This window comes from Sitophilus oryzae, unplaced genomic scaffold (assembly GCF_002938485.1).
Source record: "Sitophilus oryzae breed Bouriz unplaced genomic scaffold, Soryzae_2.0 scaffold_690_pilon_pilon, whole genome shotgun sequence".
NCBI lineage: Eukaryota > Metazoa > Arthropoda > Insecta > Coleoptera > Curculionidae > Sitophilus > Sitophilus oryzae.
The window spans coordinates 2,114,659-2,142,153 of NW_022147296.1; the positions used below are offsets into that span (position 1 = coordinate 2,114,659).

At 32.8% G+C, this 27,495-nt stretch overlaps 2 protein-coding genes across 2 annotated transcripts in view; both read right to left on the reverse strand.

Annotated features, from left to right (window-relative positions):
* LOC115888188 (serine/threonine-protein kinase minibrain) overlaps positions 1–8,086 on the reverse strand; it is a 64,501-nt gene extending 56,415 nt beyond the window's left edge. The window contains exon 1 of the mRNA XM_030907815.1: positions 7,210–8,086. Coding sequence (XP_030763675.1) covers positions 7,210–7,285 — 76 coding nt within the window. The 5' untranslated portion in view covers positions 7,286–8,086. The remainder of the gene's footprint in view (positions 1–7,209) is intronic.
* Positions 8,087–20,682: 12,596 nt separating this feature from the next.
* Positions 20,683–27,357, reverse strand: LOC115888221 (serine/arginine repetitive matrix protein 1-like). Its single transcript, XM_030907854.1, has 4 exons — positions 25,700–27,357; positions 25,575–25,635; positions 21,842–21,883; positions 20,683–21,744 (listed from the first exon to the last, which is right to left on the reverse strand). Exons 1-4 carry the CDS (start codon positions 27,215–27,217, stop codon positions 20,855–20,857), a joined length of 2,511 nt encoding a protein of 836 aa, XP_030763714.1. The 5' UTR covers positions 27,218–27,357; the 3' UTR covers positions 20,683–20,854.
* Positions 27,358–27,495: the final 138 nt, after the last annotated feature.

Genomic DNA, 27,495 nt, shown 5'->3' on the forward strand with positions numbered 1-27,495 from the left:
TGTCGATAAAAAATTGATATCGATGACTGGCGATCAGATACTACAACAAAAAAACATAATCGAAGTTGTCTACGAAACAACAAGAGACCCGAACATCGTAGTTTCCGTATCAGAAAATTGAAAGATTGATGATGTTGTCGAGTGTTTGTTTCTTCGTAGACGGCCGTCAGCGGCGTAGCGTGGCGTCAATACGAGGGGATGTAAATAAGTAACTACACAATTCCCATTTTACCAACACAATAAAACTTTTTTCTTTTACTTATTAAGTCTTTACTTTTGAAATTACAAAAATAGAATATACACAAAATGTAACAAGTTAAAAAAATAATCAAACCAATTTAAGAAAAGAACTAAATTTACGTAAAGAAAACAAAGCTGTGAACGTATCTGTGATAAAATAGTAGATAAGGCCAACAAAAAAGTTTATTGAGTGCCTTACAACCACATAACCAGTGTTCACCTTTATAAACCATTTTCACTAAAATGAGAAATACACGATTTTAATTTAGTATTAACACAGTATTAATAAATTAATAGCCTCTGTACAGGGTGAGTCAAATTCAACGCTTTTAAATGGAAACACCCTTTTCTATAGGAGATAGACGAAAACTAATATCGGTGTCTGAAGCTCAATTTTCATAAAAAAAACATGATGGTGAAAACCGCACATCAATATCTTTTACCGTTTCGGAGTTACGGGGTGTTTTTCAAAAATGTGCATTTTTAACAAATCGCTGTAAGTTTTTTGCTATGGAAAATTTTGTATTTCTATGAAAACATTCCCAAAGCACCTTTTTACATAGAATTTAATGGTTCAAGTATAATTTTTTTAAAATTAATAATTTAAGAATTATCAACAGGAAAATTTATTTTTTATTTGGGACACCCTCTATATTTTTAATTAACTGAAAAGTATTTAAAATTGCCTTTCGAAAAAAATAGCACACTTGATATTTTGTTATAATCCCCTTGGAAATACAGAACTTTTAAAAGTTCGCCACTTTTAACTAGTAGGCTTTGGATCCCTTATTGATGATATACCCTTAATGGAACTCGAAAACATATTTTTCCAGCAAGACGACGCACCGCCTCTGAACGTCGAAGTTATCAGCAAATTTTTGCAGGCAATTTCAAGAATAATTGAATAGCTAACCAAGATCCCAGCCATTGGCCGTCGAGGCCGCCTGACTTAGTGCCCATGGATCTAATCATATGGATATATTTGCGGAAGAATAAAGGTTCCTTATTCTTCCGTATAATCTAGACAAGAATTATAAATAGTTAGCAGTTATAAGAGGAAATCTTTCACCCCCACTGAGTTAATGAATTCCGCGAGAAAAACTGCCCCGTCTGTCCATAACAGAAGACGGTCGATATGTTTTGGTTTGCTATTTATTTTTATTGTTATTAGATATATGTAGTTTAAATGTGTTGGTGTTGGTTAAATATATTTTAAATTGTTATAAAATTCTGCATCTCTCATAACAAATATTATTTTCGTTTTAATTGATGCTCACAGCTAGAATTTTTTTGCATTACAGCCGCCGTTCAAAGCTTACTTATTTAAAGCCGGGCGAATTTTTATATACTCTATATTCTATATCTCGAAGAGGAATCGAGCAAAATATCAAGTGTTTTATGTTTTTGGAAAGGTAATTTTAAACTCTTTTCAATAAATTAAAAATATACAGGGTGTCCCATATAAAAAATCAAATTTTCGGTTGATAATTATTAAATTATTAATTTTACAAAAATTATACTTAAATCATTAAATTCTACGTAAAAATGTGCTTTGGAAATGTTTTCATAAAAATAGGCACAACATTTTCCATAGCAGAAATTTGTTAAAAATTCATATTTTGGAAAAACACCCCGTAACTTCGAAACGGTAACAGATATCGATATGCGGTTTTCACCATCATGTTTTTGACAAAAATTGAGCTCCAGACACCGATATTAATTTTTGTCTCCTATAGAACAGGGTGTTTCCATTTAAAAGCGTCGAATTTGACCCACCCTGTACACAGTGACTATAATATACGAAAAATAAACCTTAACCTGACCCTTTTAGATCTTGTCGACCAATTTATTATTATGTATCAACCCATAGCTAAGGAGTAGCGACAGTCCCGTTCTCAATTTTCTTTGCGGCTCACAGTGGGCAAAAATCCAGAAGTATGTTGCAAAAATTATTTTATTGTACGATTTCATTCAAATTTGGTAAAACCATTCTATGCCAGTAGCCCGTGAACCCAGTTAGTTTTGGCTGACTTGAGAGTGGTTGGGGGGGTATTCATAAAATGGAAAAATCATCTTTTGACTAATACAGCTACCAAAATGCGGTAAGAATATTTTACATTTAACTAAATTTTACGATTTTTGGCAGAGCCAAGATGAAACGGACAAATAGTGAGCAATTATTACTCCTCCGGCATATACAGGGTTTGTTAGGTTAGGTATATATATTGACATCCTCTGTATCTTTTTTATTCGACGTTTTCGAAAAAAGTGTCTTGAATAAAAGTTTAATGGTCTCGAATACATTTTTAAAAACAGTCTTCTTTGCATATACAGGGTGCCTTAGAAATCCTGTACGTGGCCCAACTTTCTTATTTCAAATTAGTACCCAATTTTTTAATTGATTTTTATTTTCTCCTAAAAATCCTAACTACTTTTATGTAGCATAGCCAGACTTTTTGAAGCACTTTGGATATGCGAAATAGACTTTTTTGGCAAATTTATTCAAAACCACTTTCATTTGATACAGTTTTCGGAAACGTCAAATAAAAAAGATAAAGGGGGTGTCAATGTATAAAAGAAAACTCTAAGTATACTAATCCAATCGAACTTTTATTCAAGATTGTTTGTCATTTGAATAAGTTGGGTTTCTAATAATACCAGACAATATGTGAACAATATTTTATTATTATATTTTAAATAAGTAACAATATTCTGAGAATTAAACAATGACGATTTCGAAAATAACAGAACTTATACCTATTAAAAATATCTAAATTTTATTTTACCACCTACTTTTTACTGATATTTTGTTTTATGACAGCTGGAAGCAATGGTTACGAAGTGCACATTTTTAAATCTGAAAGAAAAATCCATTTCATTTAATTTAAAAAATTAGGTACTGTCAAAATTTGTCAATTTGTCAAGAAATGTCATTTGACATTTATGACATACCTCTTCGGAAATCTTGAGAAAAATTACGTAACTATATTTCAAGTTCTTCTCTAGCTACTATAACAATTAATTTATGAGAAGTATCCACATAAAGGATCTTACTATACACATACGCATTGAGACATACGCTTCCAATAAGTTTAATGTTGTGATTTTTTACGATTTTTTTGACTTAACTTTTCTAAGATAGAATATATGCCACTATCAAAAAAACCTTAAATGATTATGTTCTACTTTGACCTTTACCTAGTTTTTATCCAAAAAATCAAAATAAAAGATACTTTTTTACTTACCTTGACATTAAATTTACCGCAACCGGGAATCTACGTAAAACACATTATGACAATTTCACAATAAGTATTGACAGCAAGCTAAGGTCGTCCAATTCAATTGTTATAATACTGTGTCACTTGAATGCAACGCCTACTATTTAAAAATTTTTAGAAAAAAGGCAATTATTGGACACAAATTAACTGAAAATGTAGGTTTTGCGCAAAGTTCGTTTTACAGCCCCTCGAAAGAGACTCCGAATATGTTTTTTTGTTAGTTTTATGTGGTTTCCTCTTAACTAATATGTTTCCAATCTAATGTTATTGACATAAATGCTAACTGTGGATGTTATTTTTTGCAACTTGGTTTGGACATCTTGCCTACTGTGCGGCTGTGCGAAATAAGTAGGTTATCTGTCAGATGAAGAAGCGAAGTTGCCACTGTTGCCATTTATCAAATATCTCTATATACTTTATTTCAAGTATACCTCAGGCAACGAATCGTTTTTTTAATTATTTATTAGCTGTAAGCTGTAAGATAGTTTATACATTCAAATTTAGAAATAAAGATAAAACAAAACAAAAAAAATATGTATAAAACTTCATAATTAATTCCACTTCAAATTATGAGCAGTGTATACCATGTTTATAGGACCACTTCATAAGTTGAGCAGTTAAATACGTAATCTATCTGTCAAACACGTCAAAAGAGAGAGAAAGAAAATTTGGTCCCACCACATCAAAAGAGCCGACGGTTTCTGTCGCTACTCGGCGATTTACTTACTCTGCCATAGCGCCAAGTTTGATCAACCTACACATACTACGTAGAATGAGAAGTGCATAATTTTTTCAACGTAAATCAGTGACGTCAGCATAAATTTGTACGAAAAACGCGTGTTTTTTTTCTAGAAGTGTCACTGTGGAAACAGATTGCTTACGGTAGTAAATTTCAAAGTGGGCGACAAACTTGCACATGTACAGGATGTCCCATTTTCATGCGTTTGCAGGGTTTCTCGTTTATGAGCAGAAGTGCAAAGATAAGGTTTGCAGAATCCAATAGCCTGGAAAAAAACTAGTTTTTTCGATGGGAGCTGTCATTTTCGAAATATGTATTAGTCAAACTGATGTGTTTTTTTCAATAGGATACCCTGTATAATATTTTTTTTATTTTATTTATCTCGTAATGAACTTTCTAAAAATATTATAGAGTATACTCTGTTTTTTCTCTCAGGTAAGATTTCGACAGACGATGACAGAAAAAAAGCAGATGACTTCCATACCAATCCATTTATTTCGCTAAAAAAAAGTTTCTAATATTTTTTAAGTTAACTCTGGATGGGTTTATAAATAAATACGTCATGAGTCGTCTCTTGTTGTTTTTAACCAGTTTTATTGGTTTATTTAAAAAATGACAGATCATATTTCAATATTACTGGTTTGACGGAACGATGAACGACAAACGGACGCTTATGCGTATGAACTCGACTTAAGATTTTTGAGAGTTGTGAAATTCTTACCAAATAGGTTATAATTTTGTGTCAAATTATGTCAAATAGAAATTATAAATATTTTGCATTTTGGACTGTGTTGTTACTTGTTTTTCGTGTTTTTTAAAATTAAGTGGAGGAAAACTCGAGGGAAAATTAAGTGTTGGCCCAGACCATAGTTTACAGTTAATATTCGGTGCACAGAGACCGCCAGAGACACAGTTTGCCAAAGACTATGGCCAGAGAGTTGTATTAGCCACAAGTAAAGTTGTATACCATCTCGTGCATGGTAACAAAAACTGGAGTATCTGTAAAATAACATCACACGATAGGTAAATAATACATTTTAGTACTGCAGAAAAAATTAAGATTAAAGTTAATTAACCAAGATTAGATTTTTTCAGTTTCATACAGTTTTTTTTTTCACAATAGCTTGAAGTAATCACTTGTCACTCAAAATTTAAATATATATTAATTATGCGTTCCAAATGTACGAACTTATTTCTTTGTAAAGTAAAATAAACTACTTTGAAATTAAAATGACAGACACATCTAACACTGTCAAGGATTTTGTCGTTGGACAGATTATACCCTATGCTTATTTTCATTAATAAGGTAAAAAATGCATTTGGTAACATTGCATTAACACAGTCATGGCACTGAAATTTAAAATACGATTTTTAAGCGAAAATATCAAAAGTTCACAATATGTCATTCTATTCGAAGTGTCATTTTCTATTGAATGAAGTAAAAATATACCGAGGGTGCCATTTAAGAATCAAAAGCTGTAGTCATTTCTGGTGAAACAGGTAGTGACCAAAAACAACGGAATAAGTCAATCAATCCTAATTTATGTCATATAGGTACCTACCAAAATACCCAATCTCGTTTTTTAAGTGAAAAAATAAAAAAGTTATAGGGGTGAGTCAGATGAGCCACTTTTGACTTTTCAACTTTTTAGCGGCGAATACAGACAGTGAATTAAAAATCGTCAGTATTTAATAAATGTTAAACGCTATTATTACTACAGAGCCTATTTGTTTTAGTTTATTGTAGCACTACAACTATTAATTTGACCTAATAAATTACATTTTGTATTTATTAACCTTTGATTAGAACTACTTTAGAAAGATGTTATTTAGTTTTTAATGGTTTTTAAGTATTTATTGAAGAGGATTTGGATTCATATTAATTCATATTCTAAATTTTTATCACAACTCAGAATTTTTATAAAAAATAGATACCTACCTAAAAGATCCTATATAAAATTTTACAGATTTAGTGTATAATGTTCATAAGTACCTTAACTTTTTTGAAATAATTTCACTATTGTGTCAAAAATTACATTTGTATAGTAGTTTTAGGCATTGATAGAATTATTATACCGATTGTTTATTTAAAAAAAGGTCTCCTTATTTCATTTTAATCAAGCTCTTTATTTTACAAGATACTCAAAAAATATGACAAAAACATTCAAAAACACAACTATTTTAAGTGAAATCTTCGCGAAAAAATTGTTATTTTTTTTATTTATTCTCGATTTTATTCATATATTATAGGCAACTCATGTCCACTTGCACCGTTTGTATAAACTTTGTTTAAAGGCTAAACAGTGATTAACTATAATAAAATATTATATAGTTAATCACTGTTTAGCTTTTAAACAAAGTTTATACAAACAGTGCAAGTGGGCATTACAATAACAACAAGTGCGCATATACAGTAAAATATCACTTATAAAAATGTATATAGAGTAGTAAATAAATAAACAACTGTAAACCCACTATTATGTTTAAATTATCAAAACGAGTAGGTATATTTTCACACAAATTATAATGGCTAAATTTGTGTTAAAATCCACCTTAAAGAATCCTCCATGTAAAACATTCAGGTTTGTATCTAAATTAGATTCTAAACATCTTTTAATGAGCATATTCTGTGAAAACCCCTGTATACCAATAATTTGTTAATTCACTTAGCATTAACACAACTCTGTGCAGCCTCAAACATCCCTAATCTTGTACAGTGCTCACGTTTAACTTAATTTATGTACACTGACAGATAGGTCAATATTTGGTCATTGTCTTATAGGTATTTGTTATTCAGCATTGTCAAAAGGACCAAATTGCATTAAATTACAACACTACTCAACAACAAAACTGTCGTGTTATTGTTTACGTTGCCATTGACAGGTAGGTCAATATTTTGACACTGCTATTTAAAGTGATGTTTTTCTGTTTGGGTGCTAAAAAGGTACTCACTTTTGGGTTTGTTTTTATCCATGAGCATATTAACGTGGTCGTGAGTGTGCCACGCCATTGACGGAGGAGAAACCATAAAACGGGACAACTAGAGCACCCGGGGAAGCGGTCACCGCCTCTCGCGTTCCTTCTACCGAGGAGGCCCTCTTACACCAAGTTCACCATCGTCGAGCTCATCGCACTCTCACTGGGTAAACAATCCCGCGTGCTAAAGGCCACTAACCTCCAGCCAAAGCAGCCCTGCTTGAACGCCACAGGAACAAGCCTCTTGACAACTCCACGAAATTCAGGCGCGAGTCTCCAAAATACTAGATTATGAGTGAAATTTTCCGTTATCCGAAGCGTTTCGATAGAATTTCGCATTTTGTCATCGCGATCGAGCTGAAAAAGCCGATGTAAACAGGCGAAGCAAGGAACGTCAAAGTCTCGGAGGTCCGAGCGTCGTATTTTACTGCCTGCCCTCCCTCTGTCGCGTCAAATAATGGACTCGTCTCGAAACCACGACGGACGTGATGCAAGGGTCAAAAACACCAAGCAAAACAATAACAACGGTGCGTGTTGAACACGCTACACCACAAGTGTTACTCGCCAAAAACACTAAATATTACTAATTAGACAAATAATAACTGTACCCACGATATATAAACACTAGACACTGCTCGGAACTACACGTGCCGTAAAGGTATCCCTGGTAAGATGAATAACCGTATCTAGTCGTCTACGCTTTTAACAGAGGTTCTCCAATTGTCACAAGGTAAATTGAACAAGTTGATGGTGCTGCACACTCCGTTAAAATCAAAACATAGCAACACCAATAGAAAACACTCGACTTGAAAAATTTTTAGACGGCGACAGCTACACAACTACCGTTCGCAGGTTTTTGACTGACAGTCCTGACAGGTCATAGGAGGGAGGGGAGGACCAGAGTCGATCGTTGAGTTTGCGCCAATTTTGCGGTTTTGGAGTACTCCGCTAGATGGCAAAACCTGTCATAGTAAAATGTACTAAAATTAAATTGTATCACAACCCTGGCGTTGATACATCATTTTACGCTGTGACCACAGAACAGATACATGACTAAAGAATATAGGTTGTAGGTTGCAGCTGGTTGCAGGTCGCTTTACTACATAATACAGGGATGGGTGTCTACAAAATTCAGATTAAAAAGTATACAGTTTAGTATACGTTTAAAAAATCAGACGTGCCTTTCCATTTTTTCAATGAAAATGACTTAGGAATTACTTCCTAACATACAGTGCATATTTCAATAAATTAAAATGTTTAAACAAAAATAAACCATGTAAAAAATCTCGGTAATGGTGTGGCTGGTGTGGCTCCGGTGGCTGACCTTGAAACGAGTTTTTGCTGCATATAGTCAGAGACACTACGCGTGCGCACATCTTCGATGTTGCCAGATTGCGAGTTATTTTGGAATTATTTTCAGTAGAAAACAAATATGTGCTTTTCAGAGTTTTTTTGTCAATATATACCGTATGATCGAAAAAACGGGGTCCAGTTGGCTGGGAAATGACGATTGAGAACATTTCCCATATAAAATGACAGCGATCTTCATTTCATAGTCATCGCTGACGCTATTTTTTTTTCTATCATAGTACGCCGGTATATTATTTATATTATTATTTTAATATTTCGCACAACACGTGAACGCTTATTGTGTATTTTCATAGTCAATAAAATTATATAGAAATACAACTCTAGATTCCTATCTAGATTATTATGCTACGTTTAAAAAGTGCTTTATTAAAAATTCGGAAAATTAAAAGGGATGTGTCCAAGTTTTTTCTTTTTTTAAATTTTTAAATGCTGTAGCTCCATGTCATGTTCATAATAGTTTTTTTTAACATTCCATCAAAACTACGGAGGCCTTAAAAGGCCTTTTAGCCTCCGTAATTAAAATTGTAGAATCAGCTTCAGCAACATTAACAGTTACCTTGTTTAATTCTGCTTATACATATATTGCATTAATTTTTCTGCTACATTAAGATTTCTCTATTCTTACACCTAATTTATGTGATTTTCTTAGCATATATGATTTATAAACCATATTTTTCCTAATGGAAGGATGGAATAGGATATGCAAAATTAAGATATTTTAACATTTATTTTCCAGACCAAGCATAATATAGTATTAAGATTAAGACATAACACATATTATAAGAAAGATCTATATATAAATCACAAACTAAGTCTTAATTTAGTCTTGTATTTCTATTATTATTGTTATTCTTATAAAACTAATAAGATCAACTCAACCAATTCAACTCATTCAACTATTGAATAACTCAACCTTCCCCGTATTGTCAAGATTTGGCATTATAGGAAACAAGAAATTACAGTAAATTAAGAAAAGAATATCAAAGTACACGATATTAAATACTGTAATGTATTCTACGATACAAACCATCTCCCTTCTAAAGAGAAAAAGATAAAACATAAAGCTTATTTTAGTCTTATCAACGGATACACTCTTCGATAAAATGTATGTCTAAAATTGCTATTAATCCACTAACTTGATATTTTTAAGAAATTATGATACAAACATTAATTATAATCAAAGTATATTATATTAGTAACATTATAGGTAAAATGTTACCTCTATCTCCGATTGACGCGTGTATTGTTCTATAATAAGACTGGTCATGGTAGTACTTCAAAGCATATCAATACATATAATCAAAACTATTGTTGCCTGTAAATAACTAGAAAATAAATAACTTGAAAGAAATAAAATAATTCTAATAAGTTTAAAACCATTAAGAAAAAATCCGTAAATGATAAATTTTAATTCTAATGTAAATATATAAATAAATGTTATTATTATTACAATTTTATATATTCATAATACTTTCATTTTACAATCTTCATTATCCTTCTTACCTTAATTTTGGATATCAAGATAAATCTAAAATTATAAAATTAATTATAGAATTTGTATTATTATTGATTAACATGCAAAAAAAAATTCAACTGCAAATAATTCGAAAATAAACTGCAATTTGGCAACATCGACGATGTGCGTTTGCGTAGTATCGATAATCAAATGCAGCAAATATGGGCTTCAAGGTCAGCCACCGGATCCACACCTTTACCAAAATCTCTTATTTCTCTTCCATCCTTTCTTGAAAGTTATCAGAAAAAATCTTTCCAAAAAAGTACAAAAATTAAATTAGCATACAACCCTACAATTCTGATTTTTAGCAACTGCTCTAATTTTTAAAACCACAAAGTAAATATCAAAAAAAAGGCTAGCCTTGTTATCTATGGTTTTAGCCGTTTTAGCAGGATGTGTGCATCTGTGTGGTTTCATCAATATATTTAAAGTTCGGTAAGGTGTGGATCCGGTGGCTGACCTTGAAGCTTACATATTTGCTGCATTTGATCATCGATATTACGCAAGCGCACATCGTCGATGTTGCCAAATAGTTTATTTTCGAATTATTTGCAGTTGAAATTTTTTTTTTTGAGTGTTAATCACTAATAATACAAATTCTATAATTAATTTTATAATTTCAGATTTATCTTGATATCCAAAATTAAGGTAAGAAGGATAATGAACATTGTGAAATGAAAGTATTATGACTATATAAAATTGTAATAACATTTATTAATATATTTACATTAGAATTAAAAATTATCATGTACGAATTTTTTCTTAATGGTTTTAAACTTATTAGAATTATTTTATTTCTTTCAAGTTATTTAATTTCTAGTTATTTACAGGCGACAATAGTTTTGATTATATGTATTGATATGTTTTGAAATACTACCATGACGAGTCTTATAAAACAATACACGTCAATAGGAGATATAGAGTAACATTTTACCTATAATGTTACTAATATAATATACTTTGATTATGTTTGTATCATAATTTCTTAAAAATATCAAGTTAGTGGATTAATAGCAATTTTACGAAGAGTGTGTTGATAAGACTAAAATAAGCTTTATGTTTAATCTTTTTCTCGTTAGAAGGGAGATGGTTTGTGTCGTAGAATACATTACTTATATTCTTTTCTTAATTTACTGTAATTTCTTGTATCCTATATAATGCCAAATCTTGACAATATGGTGAAGGTTGAGTTTTGATCTTATTATTTTTATAAAAGGTTTTATACCTGTGTTTATACAAGACCAACTTAAGATTAGTTTGTGATTTATATTAAAGATCTTTCTTATAATACCGTATGATCGAAAAAAAAATGGCGTCCAGTTGGCTTGGAAATGACGATCGATGACATTTCCCATATAATTTTACATATAAAATGACAGCGATCTTCATTTCATAGCCATCGCTGACGCCGTTTTTATTCGATCATACGGTATTTGTTATGTCTTAATCTTAATACTATATTATGCTTTGTCTGGAAAATAAATGTTAAAATATCTTAATTTTGTATATCCTATTCCATCCTTCCATTAGGAAAAATATGGTTTATAAATCATATTATGCTAAGAAAATCACATAAATTAGGTGTAAGAATAGAGAAATCTTAAGGTAACAGAAAAATTAATGCAATATATGTATAAGAAGAATTAAACAAGGTAACTGTAAATGTTGCTGAAGCTGATTCTACAATTTTAATTACGGAGGCTAAAAGGCCTTTTAAGGCCTCCGTAGTTTTGATGGAATGTTAAAAAAAACCTATTATGAACTTGACATGGAGCTACAGCCTACAGCATTTAAAAATTAAGAAAAAAAAAACTAGAACACATGCATATTTTTTTCTAATTCAGGTTTTATCTGAAAAAAAGTACCAAGAAAATTAAACAAACAAAATAAAAATTTGGCTATAAACTAGCCATTTTTATGTGCCTAAATATCAAATCGACATAATAGTATACAGAAAGGTCACAGCAGAGGTCCACAGTCTTCGAAACAGGAAAATCAAGTCCACTTAGCGTGTGTCCAAATTTTGAATAATATTATTAATAATGTACAATGTACATTATAATAATAATAAATTGCACGCATATTCAGATTTACGCACTTTACGCGAACTAGAGACTGCCTTGGTTAATAACCCGGCTATCTCTCCAAGAACCCTGAAAGGTGATAAAAAAAATAAATAAATAAATAAATAAATTTTATACCGTATGATCGAGAAAAAACGGCGTCAGCGATGGCTATGGAATGAAGATCGCTGTCATTTTAAATGTAAATTTATATGGGAAATGTCATTGATGTTCATTTCCCAGCCAACTGGACGCCGTTTTTTTTTCGATCATATATACGGTATCATAGTGTGTATTAAAACTACTAAAACACTTTTAAATTGGTATTATATTAACAACTTTGTTTTTTTAATAAAAAATAATAAAAGTAACAAAGTTCTCAATCAAAATATTTGTGGTCCTCTCGCCAAATAATCGTCGAATCACCGCCACCGGTACAATTTGATGTTGCAATAAATCCAAATATTTCGCAGTATTTAAATTGCCCTCAATAAAAAATGGTCCAATAACGTGTTCCCCTACAATACCCGCTCAAACATTTAGTTTTTGTGGATATTGAGTTCGCACATTATAAAACCTATGCAAATTTTCTTTGCCGATTTAATAAGGAAAAGGACGACTCATCAGTAAAAACAATTCTCCTAAGAAAATTTTGAAATTGATCGTCGGGGAAAATTTTATGAATCTAGCTTTTCTTGAATGATAACCATGTTTTTTGAGGACCCTTTTAACTGTTGTACTTGAATTTACTGCTTCAGCAACTTGTACACAGCTTCTATTTGGATTTTCTTCAACGGCAGCGCATATTAAGCCTTCTGTTTCCTCACGAGAATTGTCTTCAATTTTTGTTTTTTTATGCACGTGGGGAGTAACGCTGCCATATTTTTCAAAATTTTCTTTTATCCTGTGAATGGAGGCTTTTGAAGGCACCGGTCTATTCTCGAAAGCTTGTCTGAATCCCGTTTTTATTTCTTCAATCGACTTGTTCTGATAAATCCACTAAATTATCTGAATTTTTTCATTAACCTGATAGACATCCATTTTTAAATGCAATTCAAGAATCTGAGATAAATAATTTCGAACTTATCAAGTTTAAATAAAATGAAATTAAACGTCAGTCTAAACAAAACTGTCATTTTTGAAAATTTGTCAAAATTTGGACACTTTTGGTGTTTTGGTTCTTTTGTCGTGTCGCTGGCGACAGTCGCAGTTCTGAGAACGGGGCTTAAAGCCCCGTTCTCAGAACTGCGTCGTGTCGACAGCGACACTGATTGACACTTCAAACGACCAATGGGAGCTGTACTAAATTTAAAATTGACAGCTGTTTGAATTTTGTACAAATCTGATTGGTTCTTTTGTCGTGTCGACAGCGACACTGATTGACACTTCAAACGACCAATGGGAGCTGTACTAAATTTAAAATTGACAGCTGTTTGCATTTTGTACAAATCTGATTGGTTCTTTTGTCGTGTCGACAGCGACACTGATTGACACTTCAAACGACCAATGGGAGCTGTACTAAATTTAAAATTGACAGCTGTTTGAATTTTGTACAAATCTGATTGGTTCTTTTGTCGTGTCGCTGGCGACAGTCGCAGTTCTGAGAACGGGGCTTTAAGCCCCGTTCTCAGAACTGCGTCGTGTCGACAGCGACACTGATGGACACTTCAAACGACCAATGGGAGCTGTACTAAATTTAAAATTGACAGCTGTTTGAATTTTGTACAAATCTGATTGGTTCTTTTGTCGTGTCGCTGGCGACAGTCGCAGTTCTGAGAACGGGGCTTTAAGAAAGGAGCATAAAGCCCCGTTCTCAGAACAGCGACTGTCGCCAGCGACACGTCAAGAGGACCAATAAGATTTGTACAAAATTCAAACAGCTGTCAATTTTAAATTTAGTACAGCTCCCATTGGTCGTTTGAAGTGTCAATCAGTGTCGCTGTCGACACGACGCAGTTCTGAGAACGGGGCTTGATGCTATCCATGTATTCATGCATGGTGGGCGGAAATAGCTCTCTAGGGTGGGGATCCTTGACAGTTCTGTTTGACGATTCATTTGACACATTTGAATTTGATTTGAAATTTTGTGGATTTGTCAGTCTTTACGGAGCTTATTTTATGTTATTTATTATTTATTCTACTACTGATAGTTGTATAAAGGTAGTAAATCTAGATGGAAATTGTGGCAGAACTTAAATTAACAGTGACACTATCGCGATTTATCGGAAAAGACTCTAAAATAGTTGGTTGTGTAGCGTGCGGTAGATCTCGGCAAAAATTGAGTGAAATAATGGAACAACTTTTCGCTAGTAAGTGACTATATAATATACATACGTGTAGTAAACCGATCGTTTATGAAATTCACTTAAATTAACTAAATTATATATTTTTCTTGCATTTTAGCTTTTATTTATTACTTGTCAAAGATCAGATGTCAAAGAATTTAGATACGTTAATTTGACTTACCTGCTTCAGTAGCGTATCGGATGTTTGTGTTAATAAATACTTATTATAATTTATCTATTTTTATTAGAATTATATATTTTTATAACAATTTTAATAACTACCAACATTTATTCACAACGTAAAATAAAATAACACATTATTGAGTCTACCCCACGTCTACCCTACATCATAGTTTTACATTTTTTAAATAAAATTAGAACCCCACTGATAAACCGGAATTTAAGTCGGCCATATTTGAGGCCCCTCGCGGGTGTACCTAAGATTTTTGATATGCTCCTTCCTTGGTCTTCTTATTCAAAGGGACACACGCTAAATGGACTTGACTTTTCCTATGTCTCGAAGTCTGTGGACCTTTCTGTATATGTTCATAAGCATATCTGTTTCTTCATATTCTCTGCTAAAATACATCTTTCCCTGCATCTAAAAAATAAATGGGTATTTATATTTATTAAATGAAAGTTATTACATTTAAACCTAAGTATAATCAATTATTATTCATTTCTAAAAAATCAGGAATGTGTGAATTTGACAAGACAAAAAAACATCGATAGTACACCATCAGGAAGTATAAATTTGTAAAAATTCTAAAAAAATAAAAAAGTACATATTTTGATATCTTAAGAAGGCCTAACTTGTATTATTATTAGAGAACAACGGCATACGGTCGAATCCATGGTCGAATCGGCCTACAAACACGTAAACGTTTACGTACGCATGCGCATTTCTTATATTTTCTATTTTTTATACACGTAAAAGATTCTTTACGTCTACGTATACGTGCCAGGAGCGGCCGACTCGACCGTATGCCGTTGTTCTCTATTATTATTCAAGCTAATAAAACTTTTTAGTTGAGTTCAACTACGGTAGCGGGCATAGTTTTAATCACCAGCGGTTTTGCTAGTGAGATCATAATTGGGTTTATTTGGGCTAGGTATAACGAAATTTTTTAAAGGTACATTATTATAATTTTAGAAGATGTTCATAAAAACTTTAATCACTAATTGATTAAAAATTATACCATTTAATATTGCAAATTATATTTTATCCTCTCATAATATTTTGACTATGTAATGGGCATTTTGTTTACTCACTTGTTTCGTCGAACTGCTTGAATCCATTTTTGCTGTTGATCAAATCGGTGTGAGAAACTATGAAGCTATAAATTGTTGTTTGGGGAAGAGTTGAATATCTGGGAAAGTTGAGTTTGTCATTGCACCCAATAACCACGTAATTACGCCCTCCTTTACGTGTCAACATTTTTTCGGCCATTTTATTCACATTCGAAATTGTCACAACACAACGAGACGCCCAGATTACGATTCTGATTCTTTCTCATTTAAGTTTTACTACCCGAAACAGCGTTACATCACACAAACCTCTTACCTGAGTGTTTTATAGTTTCAATAACTTCACAAGTAAAAACTAAAATATTTAAATATATGACAAAACCACGATTTTCATATTATTTCAATGCGGTCAACATAAACAGAATCGCGACTGCGTGATATACTTTAATGGGGCACTTTAATTTCTACCGCATCGAGCGCTGCTGTCGGAATTTTTAAAATCAACTGAAACGCACCAAGCTACCATTTTTTACCTAATTACCTACCATTTTTCCTAACAAGCAAAAAGAAATAAATAAAATATTTCTTGAAATTTCCTACACTAGCACCCCAAGCTAAATGGACAAAATAAAACAAACGATTTTATTCGCAACAATGTATTATAAGCGATGCAATTCTGGATATTCCTGTACACTTAATTTTCTTAATCTATAAAAAAAAATTACTATGTTCTTCATATACAGGGTGTGAAAAAAATATGCGCCAAACTTCATTGGATGATTCTATAGATAGAAATAAATCAAAAAGTTCCTATGAACAGATATCCTAATGTTGTAAATTGCTGAGATGTCTTCCGAGGAAGTTTTGGACCTTCAAAGGTATTTTTTTTAAATAGCCTAATGACATATATTTACCCAGAAATCTATATAAACATACTCCCAAGCTGCAGCAAAAGTCGCCTGTTCCTATATAAAATTCAATACAAATTACGTTACTGTAGAAAAAATCCGTCTTATCCACTTAAATCTGCTTTTTATTGTCATTATTGTTGCAAATCCCGCATTTTTTCATAAGCTTTTTAAACAAATTTAATTTTTCTAACTACTGATGTCTTATCCATTTCAAATCCTTACCTAATTTTAATAAAATAGCATATCTAATAGATCAAGTTAGGATGCAAATATCTTGCTATAGCAAAACACACAATATGCATCATATTGTAACAAAACCCGCCTTATCCGAATTATTTTTGTGTATTTTCTCTTTAAAAATTAAATATGAATTTATATTTCTAGAAAAACGAGATACAAAACAATGATTCCACTCAATGGACACGTTTTTTTTTGTAAAATAATACTTCAAACAATTCCTAAAACAGTTTTTGCGTATTATCTTGAAACAACGTTTAGGGATAAAGCCAGATTTTCATGGGTCCGTTGTCCGACGATACGATATTAATTTTATTGGCTGAATTTAAAGGCTTCGATTTGTTAACTAATTTTTATTTCTAACCAATCGAAGTTTTCAAATTCAACCAATAAAATTAATATCGTATCATCGTAATAACGGATGCATGAAAATCAAGCTTAAGATGGGTTTTGCAAATTAATGCAAATTTTAAAGCATTAGGCAAAAGTTAAAAATCTTGATTCGGAGCCTCGCAATTAGTGGTTTCAATTACACTTTATACTTAAAGTTTACGATCATTCACAATATCTAAAGACACAAAATTAAAGTTAATAGAATATCCTAGCAATAACTTGCATTAGAGAAAGAAAAGTCCATAGAAAAAGCCTAATCATATCACATAAGGGAATTAAAGGAAAAATCAATTTTTGATTTCTAACCACGATTTCTCTTGACGGAAGGTAAAGGCCAAAATGACATTTCTCGCAAATTTTGAAGTATAATTAGTGGAAAAGTTTGTCAACTTTTTCGACTAAAGCTTCAATCAGAACCTCCCAATTAGTGGTTTCAATTACACTTTATACTTTTTAGTTTACGATCATTCACAATGTCTAAAAAACACAATTAAAATTAATAAAATATCCTAGCAACAGCTTGCGGTAGTCTGCATAGACTAATGTCACGTACTAGAGATAGATTGGACACTGATATAAAACAAATGGGTCCGTCATTTAGAGCCACCTGGTGATCCGGAAGAAACTAATGGAGAGTTTTGGCATAACATAATTTTAGCGTTCCGTTACTTATTAACGCTAATTAAAACGGTAACGTTATTCAAGCGCAAAATTATTCCTTGTAAAATAAAATATAAATATAGACTTTTTTACTCCATTTTATGTTTTATTAGATCATTAGAAGTGTAACATAATTACAACAAAATTAAAATTATAAATACATACATTTTAAACACCAACAATAGATCACATATCGCCTATTTTTTTTTGATTTAACAACTAAATTATAATATAGTAAAAATATTATAGACTACTAATCAACTGTTACTAAAAATACTATATATTACCAACTATGTACTTACTTATTTATGATTAAACTATTTTTTTATTTGGTTTATAAATTATTATTTCTAAAATGTCAAAATGACTTTAATAAAAAAGTTTAGTATCTAACACGAAAATGATGATCGACTGTAAGTATCAGAATGCACAAACTAATAAAAACACAAACTATAAACACAAATCACTGAACTTTCCGACAAATCAGGAATATCTGGGAATATCTGAATTAATAATTATTTAAATAATGATTTAAAAATAACTTGACGGATCACCAACATTTTGTCAACTAGACAAAAACTAGACCATAGACAGTAGTTAACATAGAGACTGTCATGTCATCTTCATAATATAAATTAGAAACCTGTACTTTAATGTCTTTTGCGCCGTCTGGCGATGCGGAAGAAACTAAATTTCTAGTTCTATAAAATTACCATTGAGTGTCTAGGGCATGGTAGTCTGTTACGCACAATACTCGAATTCGGGTAATGCCCGAAAAAAATGCACAGAACTAGCTTTGAGCAAAAAATATTTCCCAAACCCGAAATTGTCCATTTAAACGAGTATTGCGCATTACAATATAGTCAAAAACTAGTACTATGCATTTTGAATTGCGCAAAACTAGTTTGGTGCATTTCAAAATATCCAATACTAGTTTTGCTTGTCCTATTTGATCAATAACGCCCTAACACAAAGGATGGATTGTTTATGAATGTGTTTGATTCAAATATAATTAAACTGACAATAAAATATGTACTTAAAAAAATAAAACTTTATTCATAAATATTTTATAAATGGATAAATACGTAATAATATAGGTACCTATATGAATATGTATACAGTAGCATATTATATTATGTATTTGCAGGGCCGATCCTAGTAGGTGTGCAGCGCGTGCACCGCACGCGGGCGGCCAAAACAAAGAGCGGCCGCAGACCCGTAGACAGATTTGAACAGAACAGGAACTTGAATGGTGGTACTTAGAGTTGCAAATAACATTATTTTTTCTACAAGACCATACGCTCCGGCAAATGTATTAGTCTAATGTACTTAGTACTTACCATTCAACTTATAAAATATAAAAATTAAAATAACGGAATCCTAAGAATGGTTAGATACCTAATAGATAAAATATAAACAAAAAAAAAACAAACATTTATGTTGTTGATGGCCTGTAGCTATATGTGCCTGGTGAATTATAGAAAACATTTCCTCAGTCGCCACAAAATACAGTATGACATCGGAATCTTCTTGGCGCTTGGGTTTGGGAAATATTTTTTGCTCAAAACTAGTTCTGCGTATTTTTTTCGGGCAGTACCCGAATTCGAGTATTGTGCATAATATGTCCATAGAGAAATCCTAATATTTAGCTTATAAAACAATAAACTTTTGATTTCTAACCAAATTTCTCTTGACGAGTGATAATCAAAGGCCAAAATGACATTCTTCGCAAATTTTCAAGTATAATTAGTGGAAAAGTCAAGTTTGTTAACTTTTTCCAATAATTGAAAATTACTACCACTAATTATGACGTTCTGAATGCTTACATTAAAATTAGATGAACAAACTTCTACGGCTAATTGAAACTACTAATTTATACCACTGATTTCGAGGTTTTGAATGAAGCTTAAATTGAAAATATCTACCACTAATTCCGACGTTCTAAATGCTTGCATTGAAATTAAAGAAACAAACTTCTACGCCAATTGAAACCACTGATTTATTCCACTAATTGCAAGGTTCTAAGTGAAGCTAGAGTCTGTTAACCTTCTACTAATTGAAAGTTACTGCCACTAATTTTGGAAAAGTTAAAACTTTTTCTACCAATTGAAAATATCTACCACTAACTCTGACGTTCTGAATACTTACATTGAAATTAAAGGAACAAACTTCTACGCTAATTGAAACCACTAATTTAGTCCACTAATTGCGAGGTTCTGAATGAAGCTAAAGTCTGTTAATATTTTTCTACTATTGGAAAATTACTACCAATTTTATTGTTCTGAATGCTTAACATTAAAATTAAAGGAACAAACTTCTACGCTAACTGAAACCACTAATTTGTTCCACTAATTTTGAGGTTTTGAATGAAGCTTAAATAAAAAAAAATACAACGTATATATTAAGTTAGAGCCGTAAAAACTTTCGAGGGCTGTAACTTCCCCAAAAAGCATATTTTAGAGCATGTTCATAGAAACATTTTTTTCTTTTTATCTGAGGTATCAACCACTGAACTTTGGCGCAATATTTTTTTACACATGTATAAATAGAACCAGCTTTTTTGAAACACACACTTAGTTTTGTTTGACAGTGATATACTATGTAATTTACCTATTTAAACTACAGTGTTCTACTTAAAAAAAAAATATAAAAAATAACTTATGAAACACGTTTTTTAAAAGAAAGTTTTCTGAATATATTTACAAAAATCTAAATTGTTTATTAAAATCAGCCTCAAGTATACACTAAAATACAAAATAAAACAATTTATTTTAATTGTTACACCGTTTATATTTTATACATAAAGAAAATTTACAATCTTGCTAGTGTTGAAAACACTAAAAACAAAAAAGAACAATCAAAATCATCTCGCGCAACATGATAAAAGCAACGTGTTCTTAAAGCTAACTTCTTACTATCTAAAAACATCTATGTACCCTAAAACCTCTGATTACTATTATAACTATTGCCCCTCCGGTTATGATCACTATTAAACGGCGTCTGCGTATTCTGATTCATATTGGACATAAAAAACGAACTCAACAGTGGTGGAGGTGGTGGCGGAGGGTACCGCGAATCCCCTGAGTTATTTTGAAACGACTGAGCAGGCGCGGTAGGGTTAGTGAAAGGTAAAAACGACCGACTTTCATGTAGGCTCGGTCTGTTTCCCTGATGCAGACCGAAAACGTCTAAATTCTTGTTACGAGCGTTATCGCCGGTCATCAGTTGCTTCCCGAGCAACTGAGCGGGTGTCAGAGACGCCAGAGATTGAGTTTTGGGGATCATCGAGTAGAAATCGGACTCGTACACTTGAGTACCCACCGAAAACGTTATGACGGGATTCCCCGTTTGAACCCCGCAATTCGCGTACAGTATACCCTTCCTGTGAAAACACTCCCTACAAATTGATAGTTCCCGATCGGTTTGAGTACTAAACGACTTGGTAATGACCGGTATTTTCGGAGGGGCAGGCTTATTGTAAGACTCTAACTTATGCTTAAACTGAACGAATTCTTTCTTGGGGACTTCGGTGATCTTGGGGGCCGCGGGAGCCTTTCTGTCGGACTGGACGACGATCAGGTTGGACGTGGTGTTTTTGGCTCCGAGCCGCTCCAGCAGCGACTTGCACCGGTGCTTGACCTCGAATTCGGGTTTCCTCTTCGGTCCAGCGGTGGTGAAGGGGAACAGGACCACGGGTCTCCTCAGCAACGGCGACACGCGCTGATCGTCGATGGGCGGCTTGTACGTGTCCGTTTTCGTGATCAAGAGAGGTCCGGAAAATCGTTTCTCGCTGAGGATCTTGACGGCTTCCTGGCAGCGCTGGATGGCTGCAATCCATCGTCGAAACGTTTATTTCAAACACTCAGTAACGTAGGAACAGTATTTTTGGTAACGAGAGAGATAGAAAGGGAAAAAAGAACTTACCCCTAATTTTCTCCTGCAACTTTTCTGACGTTGAACTACTCACTGGGACAGAAAAAAAATCTTTTTAGTCGTGATAAAAATTGGAAAATACTACATAGAGACAGAGTATAAAGGAACACCTAAAATATGTAAACTTAGTACGTTAAGTTTTGATATTCTTAGATAACAAAAAACTTTAAAACAATTGAGCATACTGTATGATCGGAAAAACAGCGTCGTTTTTGACCTTTGAAATGTTAATCCGGTGTTTAACCATAGTAAATTTTTGTTATTTTTAATATAACATTCATTTGAAGTGATTAAAAAGTACTCCCTCAAAACAAAAAGAAATGCAACGAAGTTACAATTAAGGAATAAATAATATAAATTCAATACAAATTTCACTGGTTTGAAATAACGCAAGAAAATTGTGATGCCACCTATCAGCATTTGACTGAATAGTTGACACAGGGCGCGAGCCTCTGAAGAATAATATTATGGCGTGTCTAGTTCTCTGCTACCGTATTTACACCATATATCTTAAAATCACGTTAGATTTTTCTATTTTTAGATCGTTAAAAAATACGTTTTTATGCGGGATTATTCTTTATTACACTAATATTAAATTAATTTACTTTTATATTTTTGACTACTAGAAATCAAAACTTAAACTTTTATAATTAACAGGTTACTATTTTTCGAGGCGTTCGAGGGTTTGATTTGTATTTTGTGGATTTTGCGTCTGGCGTTAAATACTTTGAGTTTTCAATTTTGTTTTATTGTACCCTCCTTTGTTATTATTTTTCTAATGAAGAGTGTTAAAGTTTGTTTTGTGAAGGGCTGTCTAAATAACTCTGAAGGCGCTCCAGGAAAAGTTATTATAACTGTTCCTTTGGATGAAAGCCGTCGAAGAGCCTGGTTTGAAGAGGCAAGACAACAATATGTCAGCAAAAGTACGAGATTTTGCTGTGAAGATCACTTTAACGTAAGTTCCTTAAGTTTTATTTAACAATTAATTTTATATCTACTTTAAAATACATTTAGAAAAATGGTTTTTATTTACCTTTGTACCTGCTGGCACACACTTTTGATAGGTGACGTCAGAGATTGCAAAAGTGTAAATTTGAAATTCTTAATATTGATTAATTTAAAAAAAAATGGGATGAAATTGGAAGTAAAATAAATATGGGTGTCATAAAATTGTATGAAGATTAATTATTTGCAATAAAAAAAATATGGTTAAACTCCGGATTGACAATGACTTCCGTCCGAAGCTTCCATTGATGCAGGTGATGCGTCGCATCCCTTCGAAATATTGTAATACGTTTTTATTTAAAAAAGTCACTGAGATCTCCTATAATAAATTAAAATTTTCAGTAAATTTATTCAAATAATTAAATTCAAGTTCAATTATTTTTAATGTGTGTATTTGTCGACCTTTATAGATAACACTAAGACCTACGCTAAACGCTAAAAATAACTGGACAACTCGATAATGCGACTGTCTTCGTTACAATATTGAACGCCGCCGAACGCGAGCCGGTATCAATGAACTTTCCGGCCGCGACTACGGCTCCGGTTCGCTGTTTTAGTCGGTATGTGATGTGATTTTTTAAATACATCTCATTTGTTGTATAAAATAAAATATACGGTCGCGCGTCGCGATGGCCGTTTCTGAGTGCGGCTGTAAAATAGAAATAATTTTGCAATCATCCTTCAGTTCTATGGTGTATTCAGAGTATTCAGAAAAATTAAAAACTATTGAAGAAAGACCTCAAAAGCATATTTTGAATATTAATACTAAATTAAAATGGTGTATTGATCATTTTAGTGAAAATGTTTATAAAAGTGAACACTGATGGCTATGTGGTTGTAAGTCACTCAATAAACTTTTTTGTTGCCCTTGTCTACTACTATTTTATCTAACAGATACTTTTAATAGCTTTGTTTTTTACTTAAATTAATTATTTGTTATAAATTGGTTTGATTATTTTTTTTACCTGTTACATTTTTTGTATATTTGATTTTTGTAACTTCAAAATTAAAGACTTTAATAAAAAAAAAGAAAAATCTTTATTGTGTTGGTAAAATGTTACTTGCAGTTACTTATTACATCCCCTTGTATTGACGCCACACTCCGCCACTGCTATCACTCCATACTAGACATTATAAAACAGAAATTCAATGAAAAATATTGGGACGATAATAGCCTATTCAAAGACAGTGAAACATATAGAAAATACTTGAATCTAAATGTAAACGAAAACATCGAGAATCATTCAGCCCTCTATACCACAAGATTGACAAATTTAAGCTAGAATTGATATAAAATTTATCAAAATTATTATTCGGATAATAAAAAGAATATGAATAATACCTGGATGATTTTTTTCTATTTAAATAATGATTTTTTAGAAGTTCTTATGTACATTTTTAACAAGGAGTCGGTTCGCCAAATAATATTGTCATTTCAAAAGCTACTACTTACTGTGGCGCCTTTTTTTCGATCATACAGTATACTCTAAGTAAATTAAACTCATCAACGTTCTGGAATCCGATTTGTATTGCATATCCATTGTGGAACTCTACTGAATTTGCTAAAAAAACAGATGCCAGTATCAAGATTTTTTTTTATTGAAATACCAGTGGCGTGCAGTACAAACCAAAGCAGAGGAGGCAAAAATTGACAAAATGATAAAATAAAATATAAAACGTCACAAAAGTATTAATTTTTGCGATGTGATTGACAATATAAAAAAGTAATTTTAACGCCTAGGCATAAAAGTACGAAAATATATTATTAAACTGACATTAAAGTGTCAAATTCGACGAGCCGTAACCATATTTTCTCGATATATAATAGGGTTCCCAACTTGAGCATCGGCGATTCCGGGACAATTATTTTTAAGTTTTTAAATAATTGAAACAAAACGTTAAATATTAGAAATTCAAATATATTATATGTAAATGTGATTTTTTTGGTCCCGGCCAAGGCAAAATTTTCGCCGGGACAAACTTTCTGATTCCTGGTTAATCCCGGTCAAACCGGGACGGTTGGGAACCCTAATATATAATTACATACAAGGTATGACGTTTAAATATGTTTTTATTATTTGGAACGTTTGAAATTTTTTAAAAACTTATTTGTGGCTTTTGAATAAAAATAGCATGTTCTATTCAGAGTAAAAATGACTTTTTGTGCCTCGACTGTATGTCGTACAGCCTCGTCGCAAAAAATGTCATTTTTACTCCTAATAAAACAATATACTGTTTATATAAATTGGGAAAACATTTTCAAATTTGGCATCACTACACCAGTCGACGCGCGACACTGACAAAACACTTCCTTATACTATCTCTTTCTTACACATTGGCCTTCCAGTCATTGCGCGCTGTACAGTATGTGGAAGAACTGCAAAAGCGCAACCTTTACCATCCCATTAGAGACAATATAAAGTAAATCATATGGTGCGCCTTTATGGTAAATTTTATATGGGAATTGCGCGATAACGCTTATATTTTCTATCTATAGATATATCAACAAATATATTGCAAATATTTGTTGGATTAGTAATAAATTATAAATGCAGTGATATAAAAAAATTATAATGCCTAGGACATCAGGCAACGCCATTTTGCCTACATTATATGCACGCCACTGAGAAATACATGCTATTTACCTGTCACGAATTAGAAATAAATCAACATAAAATAAATATAATAAGAAACTAAAAGAAAAAAAAACGTTTCACACCTTGTGGCTTGGCCGTGATCGCCAAATAATCGCTAAGCCTAATCTTCTGGTCTTCGAATAACTAAAAAAACCAGAAAAAGTTTTTAGATTCTCACAAAAAAACTACGACAATAAAACAATATTACTTTTGCGATAGAGGGCATCTTGTTCTTGGCAGGTACCCCATTGGAATGCTGTTGAGATGGCCCAGGCTGTTTGGATGGGGGAGTTCCGATGAAAAAACTCTGGTCGTACGGATCGTAGGGCTGCTGCTGCTGAGGCGGCGGTTGCGCAGGAGCTCTTGGAACCACAGGAGGAAAATAGGGTACTTGAGGTACGGGTGCCGGAACTGGCGCTGGAACTACCACTGGTTGGGGAGGTACAGTTACGCTGTACATGACAGGAGCAGGCGGGATAACAGGCGCACTAGGAGCTCGTGTTTCATTAAGTTTAACGGCTAACTCCTCTAAAAACGACATTTTCTCCTTATTCCTCAATGGTTTACGAGGCGACCTCGACCTGGACCTGTATCTCCTCGGTCTAGGACTCGAACTCCGGTTCCTCGACCTGCGATACAAGGGCGACGTCCCGCGATCTCTGGAACGACGCCTGACAAGAATCGGACTTCGACTTCTGGATTTTCTTGGATACATCGGTGGACTGCGCCTCAAGTTATACTTGGGACTCCTCCTGATCGGGCTTCTCCTGGGAGATTTCGACCTATAGGGACTCCTTCTATAGACTAGATTCCTTGTGTCCGCTCTTCTACGTCTTAGAGGGGACTTGGATGAGCGTTTCCTCGGAGGTGACGGTGATTGTTTTCTTGGAGATCTATTTTTCGACCGGCTTTTTCTTTTTGGAGATATCCTATTTTTTGATTGGCTTTTTCTTTTCGGAGATAACTTATTTTTCGATTGGCTTTTTCTTTTTGGCGATACCTTATTTTTCGAGCGACTTCTCCTTTTTTTAGGCGGGCTGTCGTGTGTTTTTTGAGGCGAACGAGTTCTCGACTTTTTCGGTTTTAATTTTTCGCGCAGGTCACGAATCGGTCTGTAATTTTGTTGCACGTCTTCCAGGTCTACTTCCAGTTCCATTCCCGGAGGCACTAAACCAGTTTGAACTATGTCAGTTATACGTCGTTTTTCCTTGTCCTTGGCCGTCTTAATTTTGTCCTTTTGAATTGCTTGTCGCGTTTTTTCCGGATCCCTTCGAATATCAAATGTGTCTGCATCGATGGTGATTTTTTGCTTCTTCGGTTTGTTTGTGGTTTTCGCTTTGTCAATTTCCGCATCGAGTTGTTTCAGTTCTTCATCCGCGGTCAATACGATCCCTTCTTGGTTCGCTGATTTGGCAGGTTTCTTAATCTTTTTCCTCACCCTCTCGATTTTCTTCTTGGTTTTTTTAATTGGAATCTCCTTTTCCACCTGTTTTTCTATAGTAAATTTGTCCCTTTCTTCCTGCGCTTCTCCTTCCTCATCTTCGTCGACGATATCTAGTCCAGCCATGAAGTCTTCCTTTTCAAAATCATCGAAAAAATCATCAGGCACGTCTTCGTGTTTATCCTCCTTTGCATTTTCCTGGACACCTGAATTTTCTGGATCGACTTTTAAATTATTACCTGTATTAGATTCGTCTTTTTCCTTGGAATCGTCCGAGCCAGTCATGTTTCTCGAACAACAACTTGCTTTTTACAAATTATCACTAAACTTATCTGTTTAATATGCGGCTTTCTTAATAAGAACAGCAAAATAATTATAAAATACAAAAAGGGCAAAATGGTAAAATCCAAATTGACAAGTGACATATGGATCAGGGTTGTCCAAAAATATATTTCAAAAATGTACTATTACATTTTAAGCAGTCAGATTTCAAAATACCAAAATATGTTCTTAGTTCTTAGGAACTGTGTAAAAATATAAAAATCTTTAAAATACAATATATA